General features: G+C 41.4%; 1 protein-coding gene across 1 annotated transcript; it reads right to left on the reverse strand.

The window, feature by feature from the left end:
• Positions 1-1,521: 1,521 nt before the first annotated feature.
• Positions 1,522-25,944, reverse strand: ANXA2 (annexin A2). Its single transcript, XM_048317924.1, has 13 exons — positions 25,868-25,944; positions 21,176-21,235; positions 17,440-17,539; positions 11,784-11,878; positions 8,905-9,018; positions 6,947-7,037; positions 6,400-6,479; positions 6,019-6,078; positions 5,332-5,425; positions 4,533-4,628; positions 3,529-3,587; positions 2,759-2,881; positions 1,522-1,900 (listed from the first exon to the last, which is right to left on the reverse strand). Exons 2-13 carry the CDS (start codon positions 21,221-21,223, stop codon positions 1,841-1,843), a joined length of 1,020 nt encoding a protein of 339 aa, XP_048173881.1. The 5' UTR covers positions 21,224-21,235; positions 25,868-25,944; the 3' UTR covers positions 1,522-1,840.

Consider the following 25,944-nt stretch of genomic DNA (forward strand, 5'->3'; position numbering starts at 1 on the left):
TTCACCCTTCTAATAGTGGCATGAAACAGCCTCCTGTGTGCTTCTCATATTTCTGAAGAGATCATAATTATCTCTGAGGAGTACCTCAGCCTTTGAAACAGGGCTACAAAGCAGTTAATGACTGAGGGAAAACACCTGATACTTGCGGGCAGTTTTGCATTACCAAAGGAGCAACAGCTGTGAAAAGAGGAAACCATTTTGCCTCCTGACAGCTCTGTGGTATTTGCACTAATTTGTGCTGGGGATGTGACCACCAGCCCCTGGAGAGCACCTGGATGGCCGCTCCCCTCAGCCTTCACCTGTGAGGGTAACGTGCCCCACGCCTAGCTGGGGGGAAAGTTTTGCTCTTCACGCGTTTTCCCTCACACTCGGGGTGTGACTTTCACGCTGTAGTAGGAGAAAGTGTCTCAGTAAGACAAGAACAGCGCATCCTACCGGCTCCCGACCGTGCTGGCTGGGGATGGTCCGCGGTGCCCTCAGCCCGGCCCGGCCCGAGCCCGCCGCAGAAGGAAGGCGGGAACTCGCCCCTCACAGAAACAGCAGCGCCCACCTCGCTCCCCTCCGAACTGGCCAGGGCCGGCGCACCTGGGCAGCGATCTACAGCCCGGCTCTGCTGCAGAAAACACTCCTGTTACAGGCTGCTCTCAGTGTTCTCAAACTATTCCCACACACAGGCACATTAAGTGTTTAAACGTTGAAGAGGGATTCAGGTGTTGGCCCCTCACAGGCAGGCAGAGATGGGTGTGGCTCAGGTTTCAGTGTCACTTAATTGGGGAAAAAATATTCACAGAACAGTCAGCGTTGGAAGGCACCGCTGGAGATCATCCAGTCCAGCCCCCCTGCCCAGGCAGGGTCACCTGGAGCAGTTAACACAGAGAACGCATCCAGGTGGGTTTGGAATGTCTCCAGAGAGGGAGAGCACGACCTCCCTGAGCAGCTGATCCAGTGCTCTGCCACCCTCAGTGTGAAGTTCTTCCTCATGCTGAGGTGAAACTTCTTGTGGTTTAGTTTATGGCCATTGCTCCTTGTCCTGTTGCTGGACACCACTGAAAAGAGTCTGGCACCATCCTTTTGGCAGCCACCTTGGAGATATTTACAAACATTAATCACATCCTCTCTCAGTCCTCTCTTCTCCAGACTAAACAGGCCCAGCTTCCCCAGGGTCTCCTCATCAGCCTCCATTCCCTTTATCATCTTTGTGCCCTCTGCTGGACCCACTCCAGGAGCTCCATGTCTCTCTGTACTGCAGAACCCAGAACTGGACACAGCACATCAGCTGTGGCCTCAGAAGGGCCAAGCAGAGGGGGAGGATCATCTCCCTCGACTGGTGAAGAGAATGGTTTTGGATCTGCTGAGAAATCAAATCATTAAACAGATGAAGGGCTTGAGGAAAGAAAATAAGGCTTCAGCCACAGGCAGTGAACCCCAGGAGGATAAAAATAACACAGAAAATGGACAGCAAGAGCTAAATACACACCAATTGTTCACACAGTTTTCAAACTAATGTCTGAAAGACCTGTATTCTTAAAGTAAAACGTAATTTTTATTTCTGTTTTATTAGAAACATCGCACAGAGAGGTAGAGCCTTTCACAAGCACATGTGAGCGCGTTTCTCCCTGGAGAGTTAGTTTCTCTGGCTATACACTGTAAGGACCTTTGGCAGAGCCAAGCAGAGCTGCTGAGAGGGGCACACACAGCACAGGGGAGCAAACAGCAGCAGGGCTCTGGCAGGGAAAGGGCAAGTCAAGGTTAGCTAGGAAATTGAGGTTTTCTAGGATTACAGTAAAATGAAGAGCAAAAAACGCATGGCTCCGGACTTGGGTTTCTTCCATGACAGTTTTCAGTCCTCTCCACCACACAGGTTCAGCAGTGCCCTCTGGTAATCACCTTTTGTGTCTTGCTGTAAAGCAAGGGAAGAAAAATACAAAATACATATGAGGAAACAATCACAAAATGTGAAAGCATATGAATTATATTCTAGACCTGTGGGATGGTGTATGATTTACATTGAAGACTTCTCAGCCTGGAGGAGACTATCTTGACTGAGTTTTACTTACGTGTGAACTGAAATTATTTAATCATTCTTGCAATACAAATGCAAGGTCAAGAAGGGAGAGAAATTTGGGTATGAAAAAGAATAACACAACAAAGGAAACCTGAAGGACTTGATTCTGCTCCTTTTCACTGATTGCTGCAAAAATCATACATCAAGTTCACAACTTAAAAAATTTGCTTATAATCTGCAATTGGCACCTTCAGGAAAATATTCTGGCCCAATATTTTGACTCAGCTTCATCTACACAAGGAACTATGTAGCATATGCTCTTGTGAGGGTGTGTAGAAGACTAGTTTTTAAACAGACACACAAGCTTTTTATCTATGCCCCAAGTTAGACAAAGCCTAGCACCTATAGCCCCTTGTCCAATCACAGAAATGGGCAAAAATCACTCTAGCTAAAGATCCTTCTCCTTGAGCACTGAAATGAAAGGGAGCAGTAATTTAGATGCTCTATTTTCATTCAGCAACTTCTTCTCTTTTTCATCTGAGGATAGGGACAGTTGAACAAAATTTTCCTTCAGAACACATCAATTGATTGCACAAAGCTTGCATATATTGTCAAGTGGCTGGATAGTGCATGGATAATATAAAATTCTCACTGCAGCCTCTAACACACCTCCCATGAATTCTAGTGGTACAACAAATCCAATGAAGTCTGCTGCAAAGGTCCATGATATAAAACAAAAGATGAAAAACTTGCCTGGATGAAATAATAGAGAGATTTTCCATATTTCCTCTTGAATTCACTCTTAATTTTCAGCATGTCAACCTCACAGCGGGATACCATGATCCTGATCAGGACCTTGTCCCGGGTTCCCTTGCCCTACAAGCAGACACACATTTAGAACTGCAATAGCTGAAATGTGTAACAAACCACTGTTAGGTACAGCAAACTACAGGCAACTGAGATGAGCAATAAAAGATATAATGAATTAAATCTTCTAACTAAGGTCATTATTATGATCCAGGAATTTGAGCATGAATGTACCTTTCTCATCAGCAGTGTTTAACCAACTTGCAGTCACAAATTTAGCTTAGAGTGTAAGCAGCAGTTTTGGTTCATCAGGTCTTCCTGGTATTGCCTAATGCCTGTCACCAGGTGTTTCTCTTTCATCCTTTTTCTTCACAAAATGTTTTGAGGCAAATTTAATGTCTTACTTTGGCATTCAATAAACAGATTTTTCTGCTATCTGCTCTTGGTTACATGCAAAAGATTTGCTAATGACAATCAACTGATCTAATAAAGATCTTTATTATGAGACCCTTTCCTACATTTCCCTATACCAGATGAATCTGAATAGATAATCCAGGCTCATAACTGTTAAAGAATACTTTTGAACAATATTAGGTAATTGTTAATTTATTTACATGCCAGTCACATTTCATATGAACAGAAGTGCCTAAGGAATCCAATTTGATGAAACAATGATGACAAAAAAAATAGTAGCAGGAAAAAACAGTCTTTCCTACCTTCATGGAATCATACAGTCTATCTGCAAAATACAGCTGCTTGTTCTGAATGCACTGGACTGAAGAGAGAAACAAGGATAGTTAAATATCCTGCCCATACACAGAATAGCAGGACACAGAATATTGCAGCCATTTTTAAAGATATGATAAGTAGTCAAAATAAGGTTTTCAGAAAAGTTCCTCCAAAAAGAGGCCACAGAGAAAATATTTTCACCTGACTTGCTACTTAGAAGTTGTTTGGTTTAGCTTGTGATTGAACCACAAACGCTCACATTCTGAGAAAGCGTTTCCTTCCATGGAAATTGTATCATTTCAGAATTGCATAATTTCTGAATGTTAGGCCTCCTCCATACCTCCCAATTCATTGTTCCACTTCTACAAGCAATCTCTCTTCTGGAAACACTCCTTGTATGCTAATCCACCAGAAGCCTCCTTTTCAAGGCTGAGCTCTGTTTATACTCCATTTGCATTACACAGCTCTCAGTTCACCCTTAGTCTGAAACAGATTTTCCCCTTAAAGAACTCCCTCTTAAACACAGTGACATCCTTGTCATCTTCATCTCATGGCACAGTACCAGCCTTACACCCTGCCTCCCGATTTCAGAGAATTCAGTGTCAAGTCAAATCAACTCTTCAATTAGCTCCTATCACCCCTCACTGCCTGCCTGTTTTCTCTCACACACACAGCTGTTTTCTCTCCAGCTTATGTGGATACCGAACAGTTTCAACCTTTTTGTTTGCTTGGGGAAACAAACATTAAGCTTCTCTATCAAATAAAAGTATAACTAACAGCAGATCACAACACACATGCATTTTCATTTTAACTGGAAAGAAAAGTTTATGTTTTGCAGAGAAAGATGCTTCTCAGTTTCTGCAATATCCTAAAATACACCATTGGATCCAACAATACCAGCACATCCAGATAATTTCTCATCCAGCAAGGTGAATCTGGGCCCTGAGTGCTGAAAATATCCTATATAAAGACAGTCTTCAGGGTAACTTACCAAGATTAAGAAAGGCATTTTCCAAATCTCCCTTAACCTCCTTCTTGATGCTCTCCAACATATCATATGGGCTGTAGCTCTTGTACCTGTCAAACACTAGCACAGAAAAGAAAGCAGGTGAAACCAAAACCAGACAAAGACCTGGCAGAACTAACCACCCAAAGCATGAACACTGACACAGGAATATAGATTAATAAATACTTATGCAAGTCCTGAGAATTTCATCTTAAATACAAGCGTAAGTTTGTCAGCTAAAGGTCCCATGTCATGGCCTTTTTGTTTTCCTTGAACACCTCCATAATCTGGTAAAATCCCATCTTAATTCTGTACTGGTATTTTTTGAAACAACAAAACCCTGAAGTCTTCAAATGGCTTTTCTCATGGGCTGCTTACAGCAGTATCAGAGCTGTTTTTGAGCCTTCACTCACAGATTTAAACACGTGATATAGCTAAGCTACCCTGGGACAGAGGTAAAAACTAAAGGACTTTTCAAGGTCTTCTGCAACCATGTTTTCCAGGCTTGCAACATCTTTGTTTTCAGCGCATGTTGCATAGAATTGAGCATTATTACACCCGTGTAAAAAAGAGCTGTACACACAAAATGTGAGATCAACACATCTGCAGAAATAACTAGATTAAAAAAAAAATTAACACCTTGGACATGGATTAAGATTTATGAGATATCCTATGTTTTTTGACTGCCTTTCACAATAATTTCAATCATATCTGGGACAAAATAGTTACTATTTTATTATAACTTTCTCTTATAGGAAAAAAAAATCTGTTTCTTGAATAGTACCTTTCTGCAGGTGAGGAACACTTCTTTCAGTCATAATGTTGATCCACTTGGGGACATCAGTTCCCTTTCTTTTCACACCAGCATCATAGAGGTCCTGGGGTTAGAGAAAAAAGGAAAATCACAAAAATCAGGAGTTGCACAAGAAGCCATTGCAGATGTATACACTTTCCTTACTGGAAAAATAAGCACTACTGGAACTGTGTCTGTGGGAGAAACACAAGGACAAGCGGTTGGGCAGGTCACCAGGACAACATTTAAGGACCTAATCTGAAACTAAGACTAATTACTTTGTATTCATCTCTGTCTCCAGCTTTACTCTGTATTTAGCTCTGTTTACCTCAGCAGAACTGCTCTTGACAGACTCAATGTAATAAACAAGCATTAGCAGCCACTAAGTTCATTGCAATGGACGTGTTTCCTTTTGTTAAAGGCTCTTTCTCTTCATGGGTCTAAAAGAAATACGAGAGAGCTTCTGTATAGAGGGTAAGCAGCCTGTGAAAATGGATAACTGAAGGTATCAGGATTGCAAGTGGCAGATTCATTGACACAGCAAACATTACTGGCAGGGCAGTCTGGAATACACACACCTACTTCACAAATGCTCTCCACTCCCACAGTACTTTTATGTTCAATATCCCCAAAAGCCTGACCAACTGGAGATATTTCATGGTCATTACCACCACTTACCCTGGCATCTTGGTCAATCAGCTCGTAATCAATCACAGAGGTATCTTCACACCTTTTGCCCTTCAAACAAGATAAGAGTATTTTAGAAAGGTTTCATAGAAAGTTAGCAGTTTGCTATGTGCATATTCCATTATTTTTCTTTAACCTGAATTTGCTAAATGAGTAACTGTATGCTTCACCGCCATTATGAAGCTGATGTTATGAATGCTGCATTTCTGTTAAAATACTTAGCCCCTCATTTTCATTTCATTTGAATATTTTTCCCCCCAAAGGTCAGTGAAAACACAGGGGAACTCAAGAGTGTATTAGACACCCAATTGTTTCACTGGCAGCCACCACTCAGACACATTAGAGAAAGTGGAAAACTATGAACAGCCCTACCTTGGCCAGGGCAACCATTAGCTTGCGGAAGTCACCAGATGTGTCTGATATGATGTCCTTTTCCAGTTCTGTCTTGTACACTAGAAAACAGAGTTCTTTTCAGGCAAAGGGTGTCTTACAAATACTGCTTTACAAGAAAAAGGGCTGCTAATTACTGTGTTTTATGCACATAAACGAACAGCTACAGTCTACTGAGTCATGTGTAGAGGACAATGAAAACCAGCCCACGCTTGCCTACATCAAACCCAGCATTGCTACCAGCTAGTCATGAGTTCCTTGCAATCAGTCTGTCATGGAAAGCCTATAAAAAAAACTTAATTTAGACACAACTTGTATTAGTAGCAAATATCCTTCAATCTGTTTGCTACCAAGCAACAAGATGAAATGATACAAACCACACCAATATCCAGAACACCACTACAAAATGGCAGAGAACCAAAGCAGATTTGGATAAGCTTTCTAATAATAAAATTCACACTGAGGGGAATTTATCCAAGTAACATAGTGTGAAAGACACAGTACATGAAAACTTGCAAAGTAAACTTACTTTCCCTGTAGACTCTGTTGATTTCACTGAGCTCCTGATTTGTTCGGGAGCAGATGATTTCAATGAGTGTATCTTCATCAGTTCCCAGCCCCTGCAACATGCACATGACTCAAGGAGCTAGCAATGAACAGGAAGGCTTCAATGGTTTAAAAAAATCTTACAGACACCTCCTCTCCCCCACTCTAAGCCAGTTCAGGGATATTTTTTGCCAATTGCACCTGAGAAACAACAGATGGAACACTTCTGGTGGCTTAGAGATCCTGTAGATGTTATGCGCATCTGCTCCAAGTGTCTAATGGCGGCCTTCTCACCAGCATAACTGGATAAGTTCAACTTATCATGGCCTGTGTGATTTTTTTTCTATCCACTGGGAGCACAGGAAGAAAATCCAATCTTATCCTCCTGTTAGGATACTGTTGGTTAAGTCCATCTGTAACAGATTGTCATTTTGCATGTGGCAAAAATGGGCATAGCTTCCACAGGATTTCAAGAGGAGCAACATCCTGGGAAAATGTCTCACGCTGAAGTCTTGAACGTGTGGAAAATGGAGGCCATTATGTGGCAAAGTACCCTTTGGGTAAAAAAAAGGAGTAAACCCAAGTAATTTTATTAAAATGGCTTAAAGCTAAGAGAACTAGGAGAGCTTTCCATACAATGGCTCTAATAAGCATTAGAGAAGAATGGGAAGAATGAAGAAGAAGGGGAAGAAATGAAGGCTAGCAACATATATGATTGTCTAAACATTTTTGAAATATTTCCAAGAATGTATAAGAGAAAAATAATTAACACCTCGATAACTTTGCTTTACTCAACTCTGATGCCTAAGTCATAGTTTGTAATGCTCTATCGAGCCAAACTTATGCTCAGGCAAATTCAGAGCATTGAGAGGTGCTTTGTTAATTCAGACCAGGTGCTTGGGAGCTGGGAAGAGCAACCTATGGAGAGCATAGAATATTCTACATTTGTGGCTACTCTGACACAAATTGCTTGGTCTTTAATACCAAACCCCAAACTAGTCTGAGTCACAATAAATTATGGTTTGGCCATACCTGGAGAGGGCAGCATCTGATTACTCAAACAAGGCATTTGGCCCACCTTTGAGGAGTTACCATCTCCATAGTGGGTTGGTTTTTTGGGTTTGGGAACTTAAGGGGGCTTCTGGGGGGGGGGGGGGGTGTTAGCGTGTGTTTATGCAGTGGAGGTGGTGGTTTTGTTTTCTTCTTTGTTTATTAACTCCTCATTAATCATCTGGAGAAATTAATTAATTGGTTTTATTGACATGTTCTAAATTTCAGACATATCATTGTACCTGTCTTTAACTCTTAAAAAAAAAAATTAACCTGAACAAGAACATCCAGAATGTAACTGATGATTATAACTACAATTTCCCACACCCTAGTTTGCTTAAAAAGGTGAATGTACTGGCACGAGCATCTCTCAAGTCTTGTTTCAGTGGCCTGCGGAGCAGATATTTCTTTCTCCAAAGACTGCTTTTGATGCCCCATTTTTCTCATGTTCTACACAGGGGCAGGTCTAGTATAGATGTTCCTTCAAGATCAGTGATGTGACCTAGTAACTGGAAACTACTGTATTAGCCTATAAATGCCAGCAGAGGATCTGATGGCTCCTGCTAACAGCTGCTCTTTTAATGGTTTCTCATTCTATGAACTTGTGCATTGTTTTTAATAGCAGTCAGCAAAGCAGCCAGGCAGAGCAGCCTGCCTGTTACTCCTGAGCTGACAAGAATGACTTTTTCCTTAAGGAGAGGATTTAATTAAGAGTTTAAAAACCACAGAGTTACAGAATTTCTCTCATTTTGGATGCAGCTGGATATTTAAACTGTAGCACTAAAAAAATTAATAATCAGTTTGAAAACGGTGGCCTTGGATATGAAGTCCATATTCTTTCTTGAGACAGCGACATCAGATCAACGATGTTAAATTTCAAAGCTTATTTACCTTCATGGCAGCTTTCAACTCAGAGGCATCATACTGTGCTGGTGTCTTCAGCAAGCCCAAGATCACTGCCTCCAAATGACCTGAGAGAGCAGATTTGAGCGCTGCAGAAAGTTCCTGTAAAATAGATGGGACAACGGAAGAAAAGAAATTAAAGCTCACTTCTGATCTCCAGAGCATTTAACCTGCAGGGCTTTAAGTCCCCAAGCCTGTTGCAGTGTTTCTTACACAACTGACAAGAAAACAGAAACATAAAGAGCTTTCCTGCTGTGAAAGCCTAAGAAAGAAATTAGGGCAAAGGAATTTTTTTCTAATCCTCTGAAAAGAAGAAGAAATGCACCAGTGTCTGACAAAGTGCTGGGAAGCACGGTGCAGACAACCTGAACAGCTTCACTCCAGTCCTGAAGCCCTGATGCTTTGCTGGAGCTAATAAGCACAGATGGATCCGAGTTTGACTCCCTGTGGTCAGTGCTTCTCCATCATACTCCCACAGTTTTCCCAGCAGCACTGTATTATTTGTGGTTTTCCTCTTATCCCAGCCATTTACTAGCTAAGACATTGGAAAATTGACTGCACACTTACTCCACTGTAAGGCCCAGTTCCCAAACAGCTATCTGAGGACATAAAAAATCATCCCTGAGCACTGAAAAATTATGTCTGTCTTCAAGGCAACTATCACAAGATTGTAGCTGAAATATCTCTTGTTAATTGCCAGTCAACCCTAGAGAAAGAAACAGTCAGGGATGTTCACTGCAGAGGATGCAAACCTGCACCAGAGTCAGAGCACATGTCCTCTTATGGGTTTCAGATGCAACTTGAATTATGCTAATTATCAGCTTCCTGTAGTGTACATTACAAAGTTGAAATCCCTGGGATCAAGTCTGGGGTTCACATAGATCCATGTATTCCCTAAGGTGGAGTTAAATCTGTAACATTCAGAAGGGAATTGCTGCATTTCAGTTGCTGGTTTCTCACTAACAATTAGTGAGCTGGAGAGGCAGGGGAAAAGGGGGTAGAGAAAGCGACCTTTGCTGAATTGCAGAGAAGTTTGTGACAGAGAGATAATGAGCCAAGGCATTTAGTTGATTTCCAGAGTCACTCACTTAATCCAGGGCACTAATTTATGCTAATACTGTATGCACTTACTGCATGGATTGACCAAGGGAGGGAAAGGAGTTTGGGTCATCTGGCTGCTTTAGTCTGAGAAACATTTTAGTACAACCACTCCATTTGGGATACAATGCTCCAGCCTTTGTGTGAAAACTGGTTCTTCAGAACTGCCACAGGAATCTCTGTAATAAATTTTAGGGAAGAAGTTGCCCAGAGAAGTTGTGGCTGCCTTATCCCTGGAAGTGTTTAAAAGGCCAGGCTGGATGGGGCTTTGAGCAACCTGATCTAGAAGAAGGTGTACATCTTGGGCATCTAAGTTCCCTTCCAACCTAAACTGAGAGTTTTCATCAGACACTGCTCATCCCAAAGGAATGAAAAGAGAGCCAGACTATGTGACATTCAAAATTTATGATCTATTGATAGATCTTGCAACACACAAAGCAAGCAGCCTAGTACAGCACAACACATTGCCAACAAAATCTGCACAACTGCTGGCAAAGGAAATCATGAGACACTATCCCTAGAAGATATACCTACGTGTCTTTTCACATCCCACTTCCTCCTCTCTTGCCTCCTCACACATTTATCTCTCTGAGTGGTTTCTACTGCACATTTCCATTGTTTACACAACTGTTTTATTCTTTGGCACTTGTTAAACTTCTGATAAATTCAGTTTGTTCTTGGGTTGCAGCAAAGAAAAAACGTGAGAGAGAAACAGAAGAAAAAAGTTGCAGATTTTCTTGACTGTGCATTTCTGTGGTCATGCAGAACATTAACAAAGCTTTAAGTGACACATTTCATGACTGGGGTCCATTTATGTGCAGGCTCTCCCAGTGTCCCCGGGGCAGGATGGTGGGGTGTAGACGTAGTCACACATGCACGCATCCAACCTGGCCATGCCTCTGCTTATGCCTCTATCAGTCATGCATAAAAGCTGGTGAACTTCCAAAATTTAACTCTACATTTACATTTGGTTTCAGATGAGCATTCTGGGATGCTACTGGAGGACTACCATTTGGGGTCTGGCAAACCTGGAAGAGATACATTCATCATAATCTAAACTCTATAAGTTTCCTCTTTTTCATGGGCATGAAACTTCAAATACAATACGATTCTCAAAACTTCAAAAGAGAAGAGCTCTTGCCTCCCAGACAGCAAGATTTATTTTGCAGAATTCTGCACACATTTTACAGATTTCTCTCCATCAGTAGATCAGTACCTAAGGTATTTCTGACAGGATAGTGTTTAATTACAGTTCAACTCACTACATCACTATTCCGTAGCTGCAGTGCTCATAGGACAACTGACTGCAGTCCTTTCTCAGCTAAGCCAGCTCTGTGAACACAAACAGAACACTTCCCTTACGCTGAGTTGTCTTAACAAACAGAAATCCAACCCCCCCACAAATAAACCAACCAAAAGGAAAAAAAAAAAAAAAAAAAAAAATCAATCCCATAAAGCATCTCTCTTTCATTTTGTCTTTCAAATGGAGGCACTTCATGCCAGTGACTTCTCAATATTTTTAGCACATTTCACCAGGGAATCCTGTGGATCCTACTGTGATTTCTGAAGGTGCTAGGAAAGCACCATCTCAAACAGATTTCAGTCCCAGTTGTGCATATTCAACACATTTAAAAGTTCTGCCAGTCCTAAACTGTGACAGCATGGACAAAGCAGTGCATCTTTAGTTTCAGTGAAAAGATAAACCCTGAAAAATCTAATTGTCCACAGGAAGAATATTCAATAATTAGTATTTCTTCATATTTTACTACCTTTTTGGTTCTTCTCTGATAGGCAAAGGCAATGTCCTGCCTCTGTTCATTGCTGCGGTTTGTCAGGATGTTGATGATGGTGACCTCATCCACACCTACAAAGACACAAGACAGACAGTCAGAGAAGCTTTCTTGTTACTGTTCTTGTATCAGGATGTTCCCCAGCACTCCAAACACAGCACATGTGCTGTCCAGAGCAGAGCTCAGCAGCTCTCACTAGCAAGTGTTTATCTTATCCTGGCCCTGGAGGAAGTGCCACCAATTAGAGCCCAGACTTCTGATGGGATGCAGATCTTTGTACACGCCTCAAAGTCTAGTTTGTGACCAGCTTTGCTACTCTGTCTTGTGCTTCACTTGTGTCTCTGTGCACTTGTGTTCAGGCACCCAGAATTCTGCAAAAAGTTTCTCAAGAACACAGTCTTTAAAACTTGTACTTACTAAAGTCTCTCCTGTCATTTTAGTGTTTTCAATTAAGGCTTCTTAATAAAGCAGTTATATTTTCCATTTGACACATTTTATCTATCTATCACTTCAAACATAGAAATGGGAAAATAAACCAGTATATTTAATTCAGTATGTTTCAGAGGCTCAGAAGACAGAAGGAATTTTGACACTGGAAGAATTAAGTATGCTACTTCTTTTTGGAATCACTGGAAGATCCATGCTGAGCTGTAACTGGCATGCCTAGAGGATGTGGGTGCTCAGACTCCCAGCTTATCTTTTAAGTAAGTGAACTGCATATCAGTAAAAGCTTCGTTTTAAGGGAATCATTCCAAATCCATGCACTTCAATGCAACTGTCAGCTTTTGAAGCAAACAGGTGGCTCTAATCCTAGAGGTCAGAACAAGCCCAGAGCTTCACCTCAGTTCTCTCTGTTTAATAGAAGTATTATGAATAGCTTTTGTCACACTTGCACACACATCAGCATAAAAGATGATTTCTTGATAAAAAACCCCAGAAAGTAAGGACTGGATGAGCAGGTACTTAGCAGGACTCAGATCCCTGCCAGAATCCAGCTACATTTATTTTCCCTATTACCCAACTGAAACAAAGAACTGCAACAGATATTATAAAAACGAATCATATAAAGTAGGAATCTTGCAAAAGACCTTTTAGCCCCTAGCTACAGAATCTAAAATTATAAGTCAAATCCAAAAATCCTTCTCCTTTCTTCACCACATTTTTCATTATGAAATACTACACTTGGTAGCCTCGTGTCCTTAGCTTGTGCTGAGGCAGACCTACATCAGTGCTCTTATTCACACAAGCTTGGCCTGCAAATGATGCCAAAAGGCCCTGGAAAGCATCATGTGTCTAAGTTACATACTCTAGGTTGAAAACTGACTGCACATTTCAGCCATAATCTACTCCTGCACATTTTAAAGTGTTCCCACATTATAAAAGAAAACAAATTCTCCCTGTCCAGAAATGGCCACACACAGACATTGAGCCTTTCAGCTGTTGCAGGCCCACAGCACAAGCCAACGTCTTAAGCTTTTTAATAAATTCTGAATTGAAACCATTCTTGGCATTCAAAAAAGCAAATAACATTTTCAAGCTGCATCACAATCGCTATAGATTAGAAGCCCACAAATGACTGACTGCATCCAAGTTTCTTATGCATATGCCATGGCAATATGAAGTTAACTCATTGCTCTGGCATGCAGTGGAAAGTAAGTGCTTGTACTTCATTCACACTTGGGAATCACGCTGCATGCACAGGATGCTGACTCACAGCTGCTGAGGTGGGGCAGAGCAGGACAGCAGCTCCAACACTTGGCTGTTTGCTAAAGTCTCTGAAAGTTTTAAGGCAATGAAAGAGAGTTTATTTCCAAATTTATTCTGGCTAGGCAGATTTTATCCCTGCATTTCTATCAATAGGGAATAGAAAGAAAATTCTGCTTAATAACAGCTTTTCTTGTGAAAGAGGCAATGTGTGGCATTAGTAAGATCACAGTGTTGGAGCTCAATCAGCAAAAATGAGGAAACGAACACAAATGGGGTTAAAGGGAAAAATTTAGATTAAAAAAGACCATAATTTCAGCTCTGCTATTTTGCTTAGCAAGGGTTCACCAAACTCAAACTGTGTTGCAATGAGATATTTCTTTAGTGATAGTTTTAATATTTGGAATATGAGTGATGCAATTCGGTGCATTTCAGGCACTGCCCTCTCCCAGCAGCAAGCCAGCAGACATCCTCTAAAAACTTTTATTTCATAATCTTAAAAGCCCTGTCAAAAGGTACAGGCATGTTGTATATACTACATAAACAGGAGACCCTTCTGTAAGATTGAATTGACTGGTTTACATATCATCATTGTTTTACCAGTTTCTGGATATAATAAATTTATTACAGGTCTATGTTCTAAGCCCTTTCCTACAACAAACCTGTGCCTGAATTCTGCCAGCCATGGAATAAAATAGTATCCCATGAGACCTCAATAAAAGGTTGCAAGTAACAACTATTCACAACCTAGCCTGAAAAAATTATTTAACAAGTACTTCAGACACACAAAGTCTCAACGCTAGGAAATAACTCTAAAACAGAAAAGGGACACTTCAGCAGTCATCTTTGCTACAAAAAAAAAGAAAAGGAAATCTAACATAAGTTCTGTTAGTGCCCCTCTAGATAGTTTCTTCTGTTTAGGTTCGTGTACGTCAGCTCATCTATACACAGGGCACAATAGAGCATTATAAAGAAATTAAACAGCTTCTTGTATGCAGCAAAAAGCCAACATTTACAAAGGACATGCCAAGGCACTGGGTGAATTTGCTGCAGAAACGCTAAACAGCATAAAAATGAAACATAGCCATGGCATTTATACCAAAAGGAACAAGCCACAACTGTAACAAGTTATTTGCATTACGCAACCTCTAGGTTGACAATTGCCAACTACAAACTGCTTTTATATGATCTGGAGTCATTTTTGCACATTTCCCTTCCTAGGCTGGTGGATACATATAAATCCCCTGCATCTAATTCAGCTCCACTCAAAGCCCTGAAAAGGACTGGACAATGTATTTGTGCAGTGTAGTTTTTGCAGGTAGATCTATGCCCAAATAAACACATCACAGTATTTTCCAGAGGTCCCCACAGATGAACAGATGGCTTAGCAACCTCTCAGGAATTAGTCTGAAGAGTGTGCATGAATGCTGAAATATTTAGATATTACATAGAGCAGAACAGTCAGACACTCTGCCCTAGATCTTTTCCCTAAACCAGATATACTGCTGCTGTTTAGGCAGTAAAATAAGTTTTAGCCATTTTATACCCAGTCACTAAAATGGAGATTCATAAGTCTGATTCCAGGAGTTTCCATTACTGAGATACAGCTGGATAATAATTTATATGGTAACTCTCCCAGACTGGCCTGCCCTGATGGCAAACACCAGGCTTCAGGCACTGTTTATATAAGGTATAGCCAGAGATAAGATTCCATGAGATATCATTTCCATAGCACTGCTATAGTTTCCAATATATTGGAAATACTGTTCTGGTGAGTGTGAAATGCAGGCCCGTCATAGCATGTACAGACCTTGATTTTCAGCACAAAGAAAGCCCAGGGGTTCAGATACCAGGAGTCCTTTATCCTGTAGAGAGTAAAGCCCCCCAAATGATTCCTATGTGCCTGAGGTTTTTTAAAATTTTCAACCACAAACCAGTTTGCATGTATATTTATAGCTTATCTCTCTTGCTGTCTTAAAATGAACAAGTCATATTCCTCTTCACCATTCTGTGACAACTTACATTGTTTATTTCTACTTTTCACATACAATGCAAACTAATTGCTAGAGAAATGGTAATACTTCCTAGGAAAATGGTAGCTGCTGTGGATATAGACAGTTTGTTCATTAAGAGTGCTGTATTTTTAGTTCAAAAATTACTTAGATATTTCCCAAAATTATTTTAAAACTTGCAGGTAGCTCTTTACGTCACTGTTCATAAAAAAAAAAAAAGATTCTTGTCTGAATGAGTCAGAATTTTCATTTGAGGAAAAACCCCACATATATTTGAGAGAGCTCAGATTTTAGCAAATTTTCTGAATTAGCAGATGAAAATATCCTGTTAGAAAACATTCTAAGTGCAAGGAAACAGTATCTGGAAGAAGGGTCGTAACACTCTACTTCTTAATTTTCCACAATACTTCTTTTGTGGGGTTCTTTAGGGTGGTAGGCCCAGTATCAAAACAATAAAGAGATTTCCCCTTTAAAGCCACCTTCCCAAAATAAGTCCTAGATAACAAACTAATAAGCAGAGAGAAGCTCAATCCTATGAACAGGTCCATGAGTAGGTTCCCTATTATTCACTCAGAGAGCTGAAAATCATTTCTCTAATGAAATGTTCCCATGTATCTTAACTACACTGCTTATCTTCGCTGGGAGAAAGTGGAAAGACAACAAGAGCTTGACTTTCCTGACTGGGAAAGTTTTCGTAATGCCTAGGATATTGCAATTTTCATTTGCAATAATTAGCAGCTTGAGAGTTCAAATGTGTACGTTTGTACCCATCCTGAGAATCTGATGGTGTATTTGACATGTTTAGATTTGCCCTATAATCAGAGCTGCAAAAAATTCTGAAGTCTAGATAAAATTCTACACATACACAAAGCATCTGCTGCCAAACCTGATGATATATATACACCTCTCTCACCAGAATATATTTTTTTTAAATCCAAACCATAAATGATTCAAAATTAGAACTGAACCCACTTTAATAAGGAATGTCTGCAGTTAAATTAAGAAATCTTGTGAAAGGAAGCTGCGCGCTTGTTAGGGAGGGGAAATATTTTACATTTTATAGGAAGTCAAACATGTGCTTTGCTGGCACTGATGGAAGACTTAGCATTTCTTTCTGATGAGAAATTGTTTGGCTTTTCAATTTCTCTCTCTCCTGACATGAAGGCAAAAGACTTGCCAGTTCCAGCTATGCTCAGCTGTTGCTCCTCTGGCCTAAGCAAGTGTGGAAAGTGTGGCACTCCCTGTCCCAGGACTAGGACAGGATCACAGCCCCAGGAGTACCACCAAGGCATTACTTCAGAGCTGTAGTTCACACTCCCTGCTCTCCTAATGGTTTCAATATACCAGAGGGAACCCTATCCAAGAGCCTGGCTCAGAGAAGCTCTCACATTGCCCCTGAAATACTGCAAATTCATTTCTAGTTTCTAGGACCTTCTTTGACCCCAAATTAATACAAGATACATGAGCATTTAGTTCAAAACGCAGGAGAAAAATGTTCAAACCACCCCTACGCAGCTCTCTGGAGAGCTGAAAGGAAGAAGAAATGTCCAATCCAACTATCCAGTAGAAATCCATGATTCAGAGCCCAGTCCTAAATCATTGCCAAAGGAGCTGACACTTCATTCTTAAGTGGCAGAAAAGAAGTAGAATTTGAAGTATTGATGAGTCAAGAGAGAAAAAGTGGACACTTTAGTGATAATCTCAACAACTCGTGGCTACAAACTTAAAAGCATGTTCAAAGCATGCACTTAAATCTAATGGTCAAGATCTCATCAGTGCTGTCTGAGAAATCCAACACCACCTAAAGTAGGTATCCTTGAGTAAGGATATCAAAATGTCGGTCTTGAGACACAGTTTTGTTTCATTTTTTGCAAGCCAGCCTTCTATCTTACAATAGAATGGAAGCCCCTGTTGCTCACCTTTGGTCTTGATGGCTGTTTCGAGGGCCGCAGCATCCCGGTCAGCATCAAAGTTTGAGTAGGCCTTCACGGTGGCATAGGCACTTGGAGGGAGAGAATGCTGGAAGGAAAAGAACAAAAAGAACTTCAGAGTTAAATTGTGTAATTGCTGCAGTTAATCAAACACATGACTCTCGGTTGCCTGGTATTTAGCCCAATGTTTAAATGCAAGAACTACCATCAGGTATCTGTGAAAATGGAATTCTACAAAGAGCCACTGAACTCTGTTCTCCTCGTTTATTGTCCAAAAATCCATTCACAGCCATGCTTATTATAACACAGAATATATACAAATAGATATATTTATTGCAGCAAGAACCTAACACCTTCCAAGTTTACTCACTAAACTTCAGTATTCTAAAATCTGGAGTTTTCTGGCTAGATCTGAAGGAAAATGACTGCAGGAAACTAATTCCAAGAAAGTTAAAGTCTACAGTGTTTTCGATGTGAAGCCAATATTTTACTTTTGATTATAGGCTACAGATAAAAAAAAAAAAAAAAGAAGGAAATTGAAGATTAACAATGATAAAGTTAGAAAAAGTTTTGTGCACAAATCTCATGGATTTTAAAGATAACACAAAAAATCCATTTAAGCCTATAGTTCTAGAAAGCAGAAGTTACTCATAATCTTTTGAAACTCTTGGCCTGCAGATCCTTGCTTTAAGCAGCATGAGGCTTGCAAAACCAAATGACATTTCAAATTACCTCTGCTGAGAGTAAGAGGACTTGCAGGTAAATTCACTTAGTAAACAGATGCACCGTTTTCCAATTTACCAGATTTTATCAGCTGTTTATTATGACCCTCTCTTGAGGATTATAGCTGCAAACAGTGAGTGACCAGAACAGAGAATCAACCCAGCTGCTCCAGTTTAAGCTAACAGCTTGTTATCACCTCCCAGGGAAAGGTTAAACTAAACCACAGATTTTCGTACAAGTAGGTGGGCAATATTTACAAATCCCACTCTGCTGAGTTCAATTTAGAAACCTAAACCTCTGGCAGAGAGGTAGAGCTACAAGCACCTGAAATTTCCACAGCCATTTCCTAAGTGGATGAACAACTAAGCCTTCTTGGAAAAGATCTCCAGAAACTTTTGTTCCCATCTCTAACTCCAAAAGAAAGCTGGGTTCATGAACAGGACTAAGCTATCCTAATATCCCTGGAAAATACTTTTACATGCAAATTTTTAAGAGGACAACTTTTAACTAAAAAGTTCCATGCTTTCTGACTAATTTTGACTCTATCCCTGTAGAGGTCACGCTGTTCTGTACAGATTCCTGTGGCAGCTACCCCAGTGCCTTCTGGAAACATTCTGTTTTATGCTGTGGAGATGGGAAGTCAGAAAAGCACCAATAAACTGAATAATTTTCTTTTGTCTCTTATCATCAGCTCAGTCCAGCAAAGTGGCCCCAGTTTGGCCCAGAGCCACACCACAAAACACAGCCTGTCCTTTTAGCGGATCGAGTTGGCAATCGAAACAGTAAATGGAGACATGCAAAGCAGCCTTACAGAAATCTGTGTGCCTGAAAGATTCCTAAACCAGGCATCCATCATCCTGGGACACTACTCATTAACCAGCACTCTGGATAATCTGAAGCAAGTCACCTGGTGACCTTAGCAGAGTTGGATACCTCTCCTTCCACCCACCTCTAAGTATTTTCTGAGTAATTTGGATGGAGTATTTTACTGTAAAGATGATACCATACACTAACAAAATACAGAGCATATTTGCAATTTGGTGGCCATTTTTCCTCTGTCCCTCCACCCAAGGCGTGTATCAAGTCAGACTCAGCTTCCCTGACACCTGACAGGTCTTATCAGGGTGCTTGCCTATGAAAAACAGCCATTTAAATTCCAAGCTATTCAATTACTCTGGTACACTAGTAGGTGTACCTAGTAGTAGGACTGTATGTTTTCAGACAAGAGAGCTTTCTAACTGACTTTCCATTTAGTTCAGGATAAAACTCTTTACAGTGTGGCAGTAAAAGTCCAGCTGATGGGCAACTTCACCACCCATCTGGGCCAAACTAAAGCAGAGAAATTGGTCTTTTCCCCATGCATTTACCGTGTTTCAGAGGTCCTCCAACTGGTTTACTTCCTCTGAGCTTGACAAATTTAATCCTGTTGGTAAACATGAGGGAGAAGCAAATACCACCAACAGCTGAAGCAATATCACTAACAGCTGAAGAGGCTTAATTTAACCTAAAAACACCAGGACCCTTTCACAGGCTCTACACCTGAGTATTCCAAGAATCTTTTCTGCACTCTTGTGGAGAGATGCAGAAACTGGGAGCACAGATCAACCTCAGCTCAACTCCATCCTCTCCTTCACCTTCGCTCAAATCAGCTGCTGTACCACTGATGCAGAGCACAGGACAGCACTGGGCTCAGCCACAACCATTTTATACCCTTAATGTTAAAAAGTTTTTAAGAGAAAAATGGGTGGTCCAAGTACTGTGTTTAACATCAGTTCATTTGCTGAATCATTGCTTAGAGGAACTGATCTAATGCTGTAGAGCTACACAGGCCAGCTACTCAGTAATTCCGGCTTCCAACTTACAGCACAAACCAGCTGCCTGATCCTTCTTACACTCTGCAGCAGGATTCCTGATGGAAATGCTGCCATGGAAAAGTATTCAAATCTGACTTTTGCAACTACTTGCAAGCATCAGGAAAGAAACATTTCTGCCCTTGGGAACAGATTGCTTAAATATTATTCCAAAAGTAATTCTCCATTGAAACACACAACCATGAAAGACGAAGACCGGACTGCTTTTGCACTACCAAAGCCAGTTTTCCCACTTACCTACAGTGCACTGGCCAGTTCTTTGCAACAGCTCTTTCACAAGCATTGTCTGCTATAAGTAATTTCGCCACACGTTACAAAAATTGCCTAAACATTTGCTTGTAGGGAGCTCAGATCTGGAGCTACCAGCTCTAAGATTTATATGTATAGCAATTTCATTAGCAACGTGGTGAAATAATGCAAGGATAGGATTCACTTCCTCTTCAGTGACAATCACAAAACCATAAATTCATGGCATGATATGCTGATACCACACTGGTAATATACCATCTAACTGCAACTTAAGAAATCAAACAAAGACTGTGGCTTTCTGGTATTTCAATAAAACTATAAACCAATTGCAGATGTGGTGAAAAATACACAATCAAAACCAAAACAAAAAAAGAGAAAATAAGTTTTTTCAAGAACTAGTTTGGTTTTGGTGATAACCATTACAGGAATTAGATCCCCAATATTTTTGTTCTCATAATGTTCTCCATTTTTAACTAAAAAAAAAAATAAATTCAGAGGGTATAATCAAAACTGAATATATTTTCATCTTCTGTTCTCATCCTTAACTCACTTGTTCCTTTGGCAGAAAGGGACATAGATGCAAACCAGCCATTGTTTGCCCTGTGATCTCTTTGATAAGGCCCAGCAGGAGGATACTGCTAGTGCTGCTGGCCAGTTAGAAGAACTCTCATTAAATCATGTAACTGTCCTATGGTTTACAGCTGGTTTGTGAATGAAAACTGATCACTGCTGATTAGTTTTTTAGCCAATAAAAGTTCAAGACCTGTGGAATCTTGTAAACTGTACAGCTCAGTACAATTGTTGGTGCAGAGTCCTGTAAAAGGAACGAGATGAGACATTTAAGTAAAACAAACTTTTCTTGTTTAGATAACAATACTTACATCTCCTTCAAGGGTGAGCTTGCTTAAGATTTCATGAACAGTGGACATCTTGAAAGAATGCTGGAAGGAGAGAAAAAAAAGCCAAAGTTGATTTAAATATATTTACAGTTACATCAGTGTGTTACACCAGTCTTGAAACACTGCAGCACTTCAAGTGACACAATCAAATGGATCTGCTAATACCAAGCAGGAAAGGTTTGAGAGTTTCCAAGTCACACCACCATTAATAATGCAATAGCAAGAGGTCTTCATTCCATTGTACAATAAAAATTCCTTAAACAAGCATTTCTTATGCATTTTAAATACTTAAACAGGAATTGGAGAATCTCTGCCTCAGAAGCAGAGCCTAAGCTGACAACTCAGTACCAGGAAAATTATTCACAAACATATAGCTTGGTCCAGCTCAAAGTCAAAGAACAGCAACAAGTAGTAGCATTTAAACCAGATGCCCAATTCCTCAAGTACTCAGGAAATGCAGTGGAACTATTTCTTTTCATGCAGACATTTTACAAAGCCATAGTAACTCTGTTCAATTTATAACCCTGGAATGCTGGGTCTTGTGGTTTTGTTCTAGCTCCCCAGAACAAACACCACTTAGTAACACAATTATCAGAGATGAGGTAATAAGGACTATCTTAAAATGGTAGCTCCAAAAATAAGAGCTGTTGTGGCAAGTTAATCAATATCAATGCTCCATTGTCAGGACCTGGATAACAAGTTGCTTGTATATGTAAAAAAATAGGGAAAACCCCAACCCTCAGATCGATTATACATGTTGCAGAAATGAACATTGATGTGATAAGCTTGTGTTACAATACTTCACCTTTTTTAAATGCTTGTTTCTGGTCAAGGAGTTTGCCAGAGCTGTATGACTGTTATAGTGAGAGTCTCTCAATCAAGGAAAGCTTTTCCAAAGGTTGTAAGCCAGGGACAATATTTAAAAGGCTTGATGCATTCCCAAAACCCTGCTCTCAAATTTCTCTATGGAAAGGACAGACGCTGCCACTCACATCCTGTCACCCAGGATGGCATCTGCAGCAAACATCATTTGCTGTTAAAATGAAAGCTTTTTTCCCCAGGACCTCTACAATTCAGCTGCAGAGAGCATTACCAAACCAGGAAAAGAGCTGGCTTCAGGAGAGGGGAAAGGGCAGCAGCACCTCAAAACCAGTGACATTCCACTAATTGATAAGTGAGACTGAGACCAAAATTGCACTGTTTTCAGCTGGGTGCCACACCCTTCATTTCCACACTGTCACCGGTTCCCCAGTCCAGTTACTTGGCTCCACGCCCTCCTAGACAACTCCCAGCTATTGTGTGGCCAGTCGTGGCTATGTCCTTTCAACTGGTTTTCAGATGGTTTTTAATCCTCCATCAGCCACTCTGCTGACAGGATGGGGGCTTCCTCAGTACCAGCCACCCCGGCCAATTTCCCAGACAAACCAAACTCCTCTCCACTCAACGAAACCAGAACCAGAAAGAAGTTTGAAATATTTTATTAATGATGGTGATCTGGTTAAAACTCTAGAAAAGGTGTTCATTTTTAAATTTTAGCTCCTGAAAGAGAAAAACAAAGAAATCTTTACTTTTGGAAAAAATAGCTAGTGCTATAACAATAAAACACAGCAGCACAATTACAGTATTTTTGTAGAGTAACTGCTGTTACCTCACCTTTCCTCAGAGTACAGGAAAAGAACCTTCCATCTTCTGAAACAATCTAGGTGTAAGTAACAAAAGCAACTTTACTTCAAGCAAAAATTAAGATTCCAGGGGAGAAAAGTAAGACAGAAAACAAAAATGACAGTCATGCACTGATATATTTGAGAATATTTTTTTTTTCAGAGGAAAAATCCAACCCAGGCCTTTAAAGACAGGTTGCAGAAGTTGTAATAAGCTGCTACCTGCTGTTGGCACTATTAATCATGCTGGTTAGAGGAAATTGATATATTCCTGAGTTATAAAGTTCTTAATGTTTACACTTAATAAAATGAAGAGCCTATCTGTGAGACGTTTGTACTCTAACAGTATTTCAACCACTACCAAAGATGAGCAACTGAATTCCTTTAGCCTTGCCCCTCACAAAGAAAATAACCAGCGAGAGCTGAAGCAAGCAGCTTCAAAGTAAAGAAAGCAGCATAACCTTTCACATTAAAAAAAAAATTATCACTGAACAGCTTTTTGCAAGACTACTGTTTCTAAATCAATTAAAATCCACACTGAATCAGGTTTGTTGGAACAAAACACTTGATCAGAGTCCAGGAACAGAACTAACACACCCTCACATAGAGCTGCAACTCCAGGTTCATATCACCAGCACACAACAATGCTATAGCAACTGACTGCCCATCAAAGCAAGCTGGCAAAAGAAAAAAATGGGAGTTCTTGCAAGAATCTTTGCAGAGAAAGATTTTTTTTAATCCAGAGAACAAACACAGCTCTTGTCACACCCTGCTCTGTAAAGCACTCTTATTTGAGAACAGACTCTCACTGTTCTCCGATGGACTCATTTTATCTGATGCAGTTTTGACAAGTTCTGGATGGGTTTAAACATGTAAATAGAAAATACTTGCACTAGCCTGTTCTTCCTTACACTGGGAAGGAATCAAGTTTTACCTTCCAGCTGTAAACTAATACTTCAATACCTTAAGGCAAGTCTCTACAACCAATTTCCAAATGCACATTACACAATCCTGAATCACATTATTCTGCTAAAAGAGATGGTGTGTTTTGACCTCAACCTTCCCAGAAAGCACTGGTTTGCAGGTCTGTTATTATACTGGCCCAGTCTCGATTCACCAACTTATACCCATAACTGTTTAGTAACAGAAGAATGTGTGCTTAAAAGCAGCCCCGTATCATGATTCCCAGGGCCAGCTCACACACATTATGGAAAAAACCCCTGTGTTCCATGGAAAAGTTTCAGGTATGCACAAACAACTACATTGCTCAATAAGCAGAGTTAGCATTTTAAGCACTTATTATACTAAGCAGAGATCTGAACAAAGGGTGTTCCCAGACATCCGAGCCAAGGAAACAGCATCCCCAGAATGAGAGAATGGAAACTCTTCCACTTGAAGCACATTTGTGTCCAAAAACTAGGGCAAGCCTGTTAACAGAGGAGATGAGGGAGAGGGAGGAAGACCTGCAGCATCTGCTGTAAATGAAACAAGGCCTCAAAATCGTTCATTTATATACAATGCTAAGCAGGAGTACAAATAGGCCAGCTTGTATCTCCTCAAACCACCCAACGAGGTTTAGCACATAAATTAAAGCCACTATTTGGAGCAAAAAGAAAACCAATCATCTTTAAAGAAAAGAATTTCAAAACCCATTAAACCACACTACCACAAACATACTTGAACCATTCTCTTCCACAGATTGCTAATAACCCAGGAAGTTCCATTCCAGGAAGATACTCTGCACATACAAAATTAAGGACTTTTGTTTCTTCAAATTCAAATTATCCTCACTTTTGAGACTTTACAGGAAAACCTGTTGGGTTTGGGGGTTTTTTTGTTCATCAAGGCAATCTACACCAAATGTTAGCCAATGGAAACTGTACTCACTAGGGCTGCTTATCACAACCAGCTCTACCAACAGAAGGCACACACAGGGATGAATCACTCAAGAGCGCAGAGGTTCCAAAAGTCTTTCATTCTTGACCTTGATACATGAGGGTCTGCACCTCTGTGCAGATACAGCATTTGAATATGAACATAAGAATTAATGTTAAACAGAAGTTGCCATGTATAAACACATAACTCACTTCTGCATGACTATCCTGAAATCATTTCACTTCTCTTTCAGTTAAAATACCTGGCAACATTCCTCTATCCTACCTCCCTCCCCTCCTCACTCGAGGAGGAAGTGGTGTCCGAGCTGACTCACAACCCAAAAGGCAGCAGCAGGATCTCCGCAGGGTGAGGGGCAGAGCCACGCCCAAGCCCGGCTGTGCGAGCAAGGAGGCACACAGGGCTCCGTGGCGGATCGCGGGGGAGCGCAAAGGCAACCCCCGGGGGGGGCTGCCCACCCGGCACTGCCCTGCAGGGCTTTCCTGCTGTCCGTGCCAGCTGCTGCATCTGTAGCGGCTCCGGCAGCCGCGGCCGCTCCCTGGGCGAGAAGGGAAGGAAAACGAAGGAGCCGCTGCCTCCGGCGGGCTCTGGGCTCCACCGTGTCTGCAGGAGCAATTCCAGCTTCGCTCCATCTCAGTGAACACCGCCTTCAGCGAGCCTGCTGGCGGCACAGCTTCTCTGCAAGCCTCCGCGCCGAGAAGCGAACTTACAATACCGTGGTCAACCCACTTGAGCCTTTGTATACCCTAACGACGAGAAGAAGCGACTATCTGGGGAAGTTTGACGAAGTTTGGGACCGGTTCCTCTTTCCTGAGCGCCGCCACCACACCCACTGTTGCTGCGGGGCGCACAAAGCTTCCTCGCCCACAGCCCCACCGTCCCAGCGTGGAACCGAGCACAGAAAAGTAACGGGCGGGCAGGGCCGGAAAAAGAGAAGCCGGGCGCGGGTGCGGGAGGGCGGCGGCCACCGCAGCCACCGCCCCGCTCTTCATCCTGCCCGCGCAGCGCCCGCTCCGCTCCCGCCGCAGCAGCGGCTCCCGCAGCGCGACCCCCGCCCGCAGCCCGGCCCGGCGGCGCTGCCGCCTCCCCCCCTCCTGCTGCGCTGCCGCCCAGGGCTCACCTGGCTGAGGCGGGCACGGCGGCTCTGGCGGCGGCTCGGGCGGCTCTGGCAGCGGCTGCGGCCCGCGGCAGCCCGGG

Source organism: Corvus hawaiiensis, chromosome 13 (assembly GCF_020740725.1).
Source record: "Corvus hawaiiensis isolate bCorHaw1 chromosome 13, bCorHaw1.pri.cur, whole genome shotgun sequence".
Taxonomy (NCBI): Eukaryota; Metazoa; Chordata; class Aves; order Passeriformes; family Corvidae; genus Corvus; species Corvus hawaiiensis.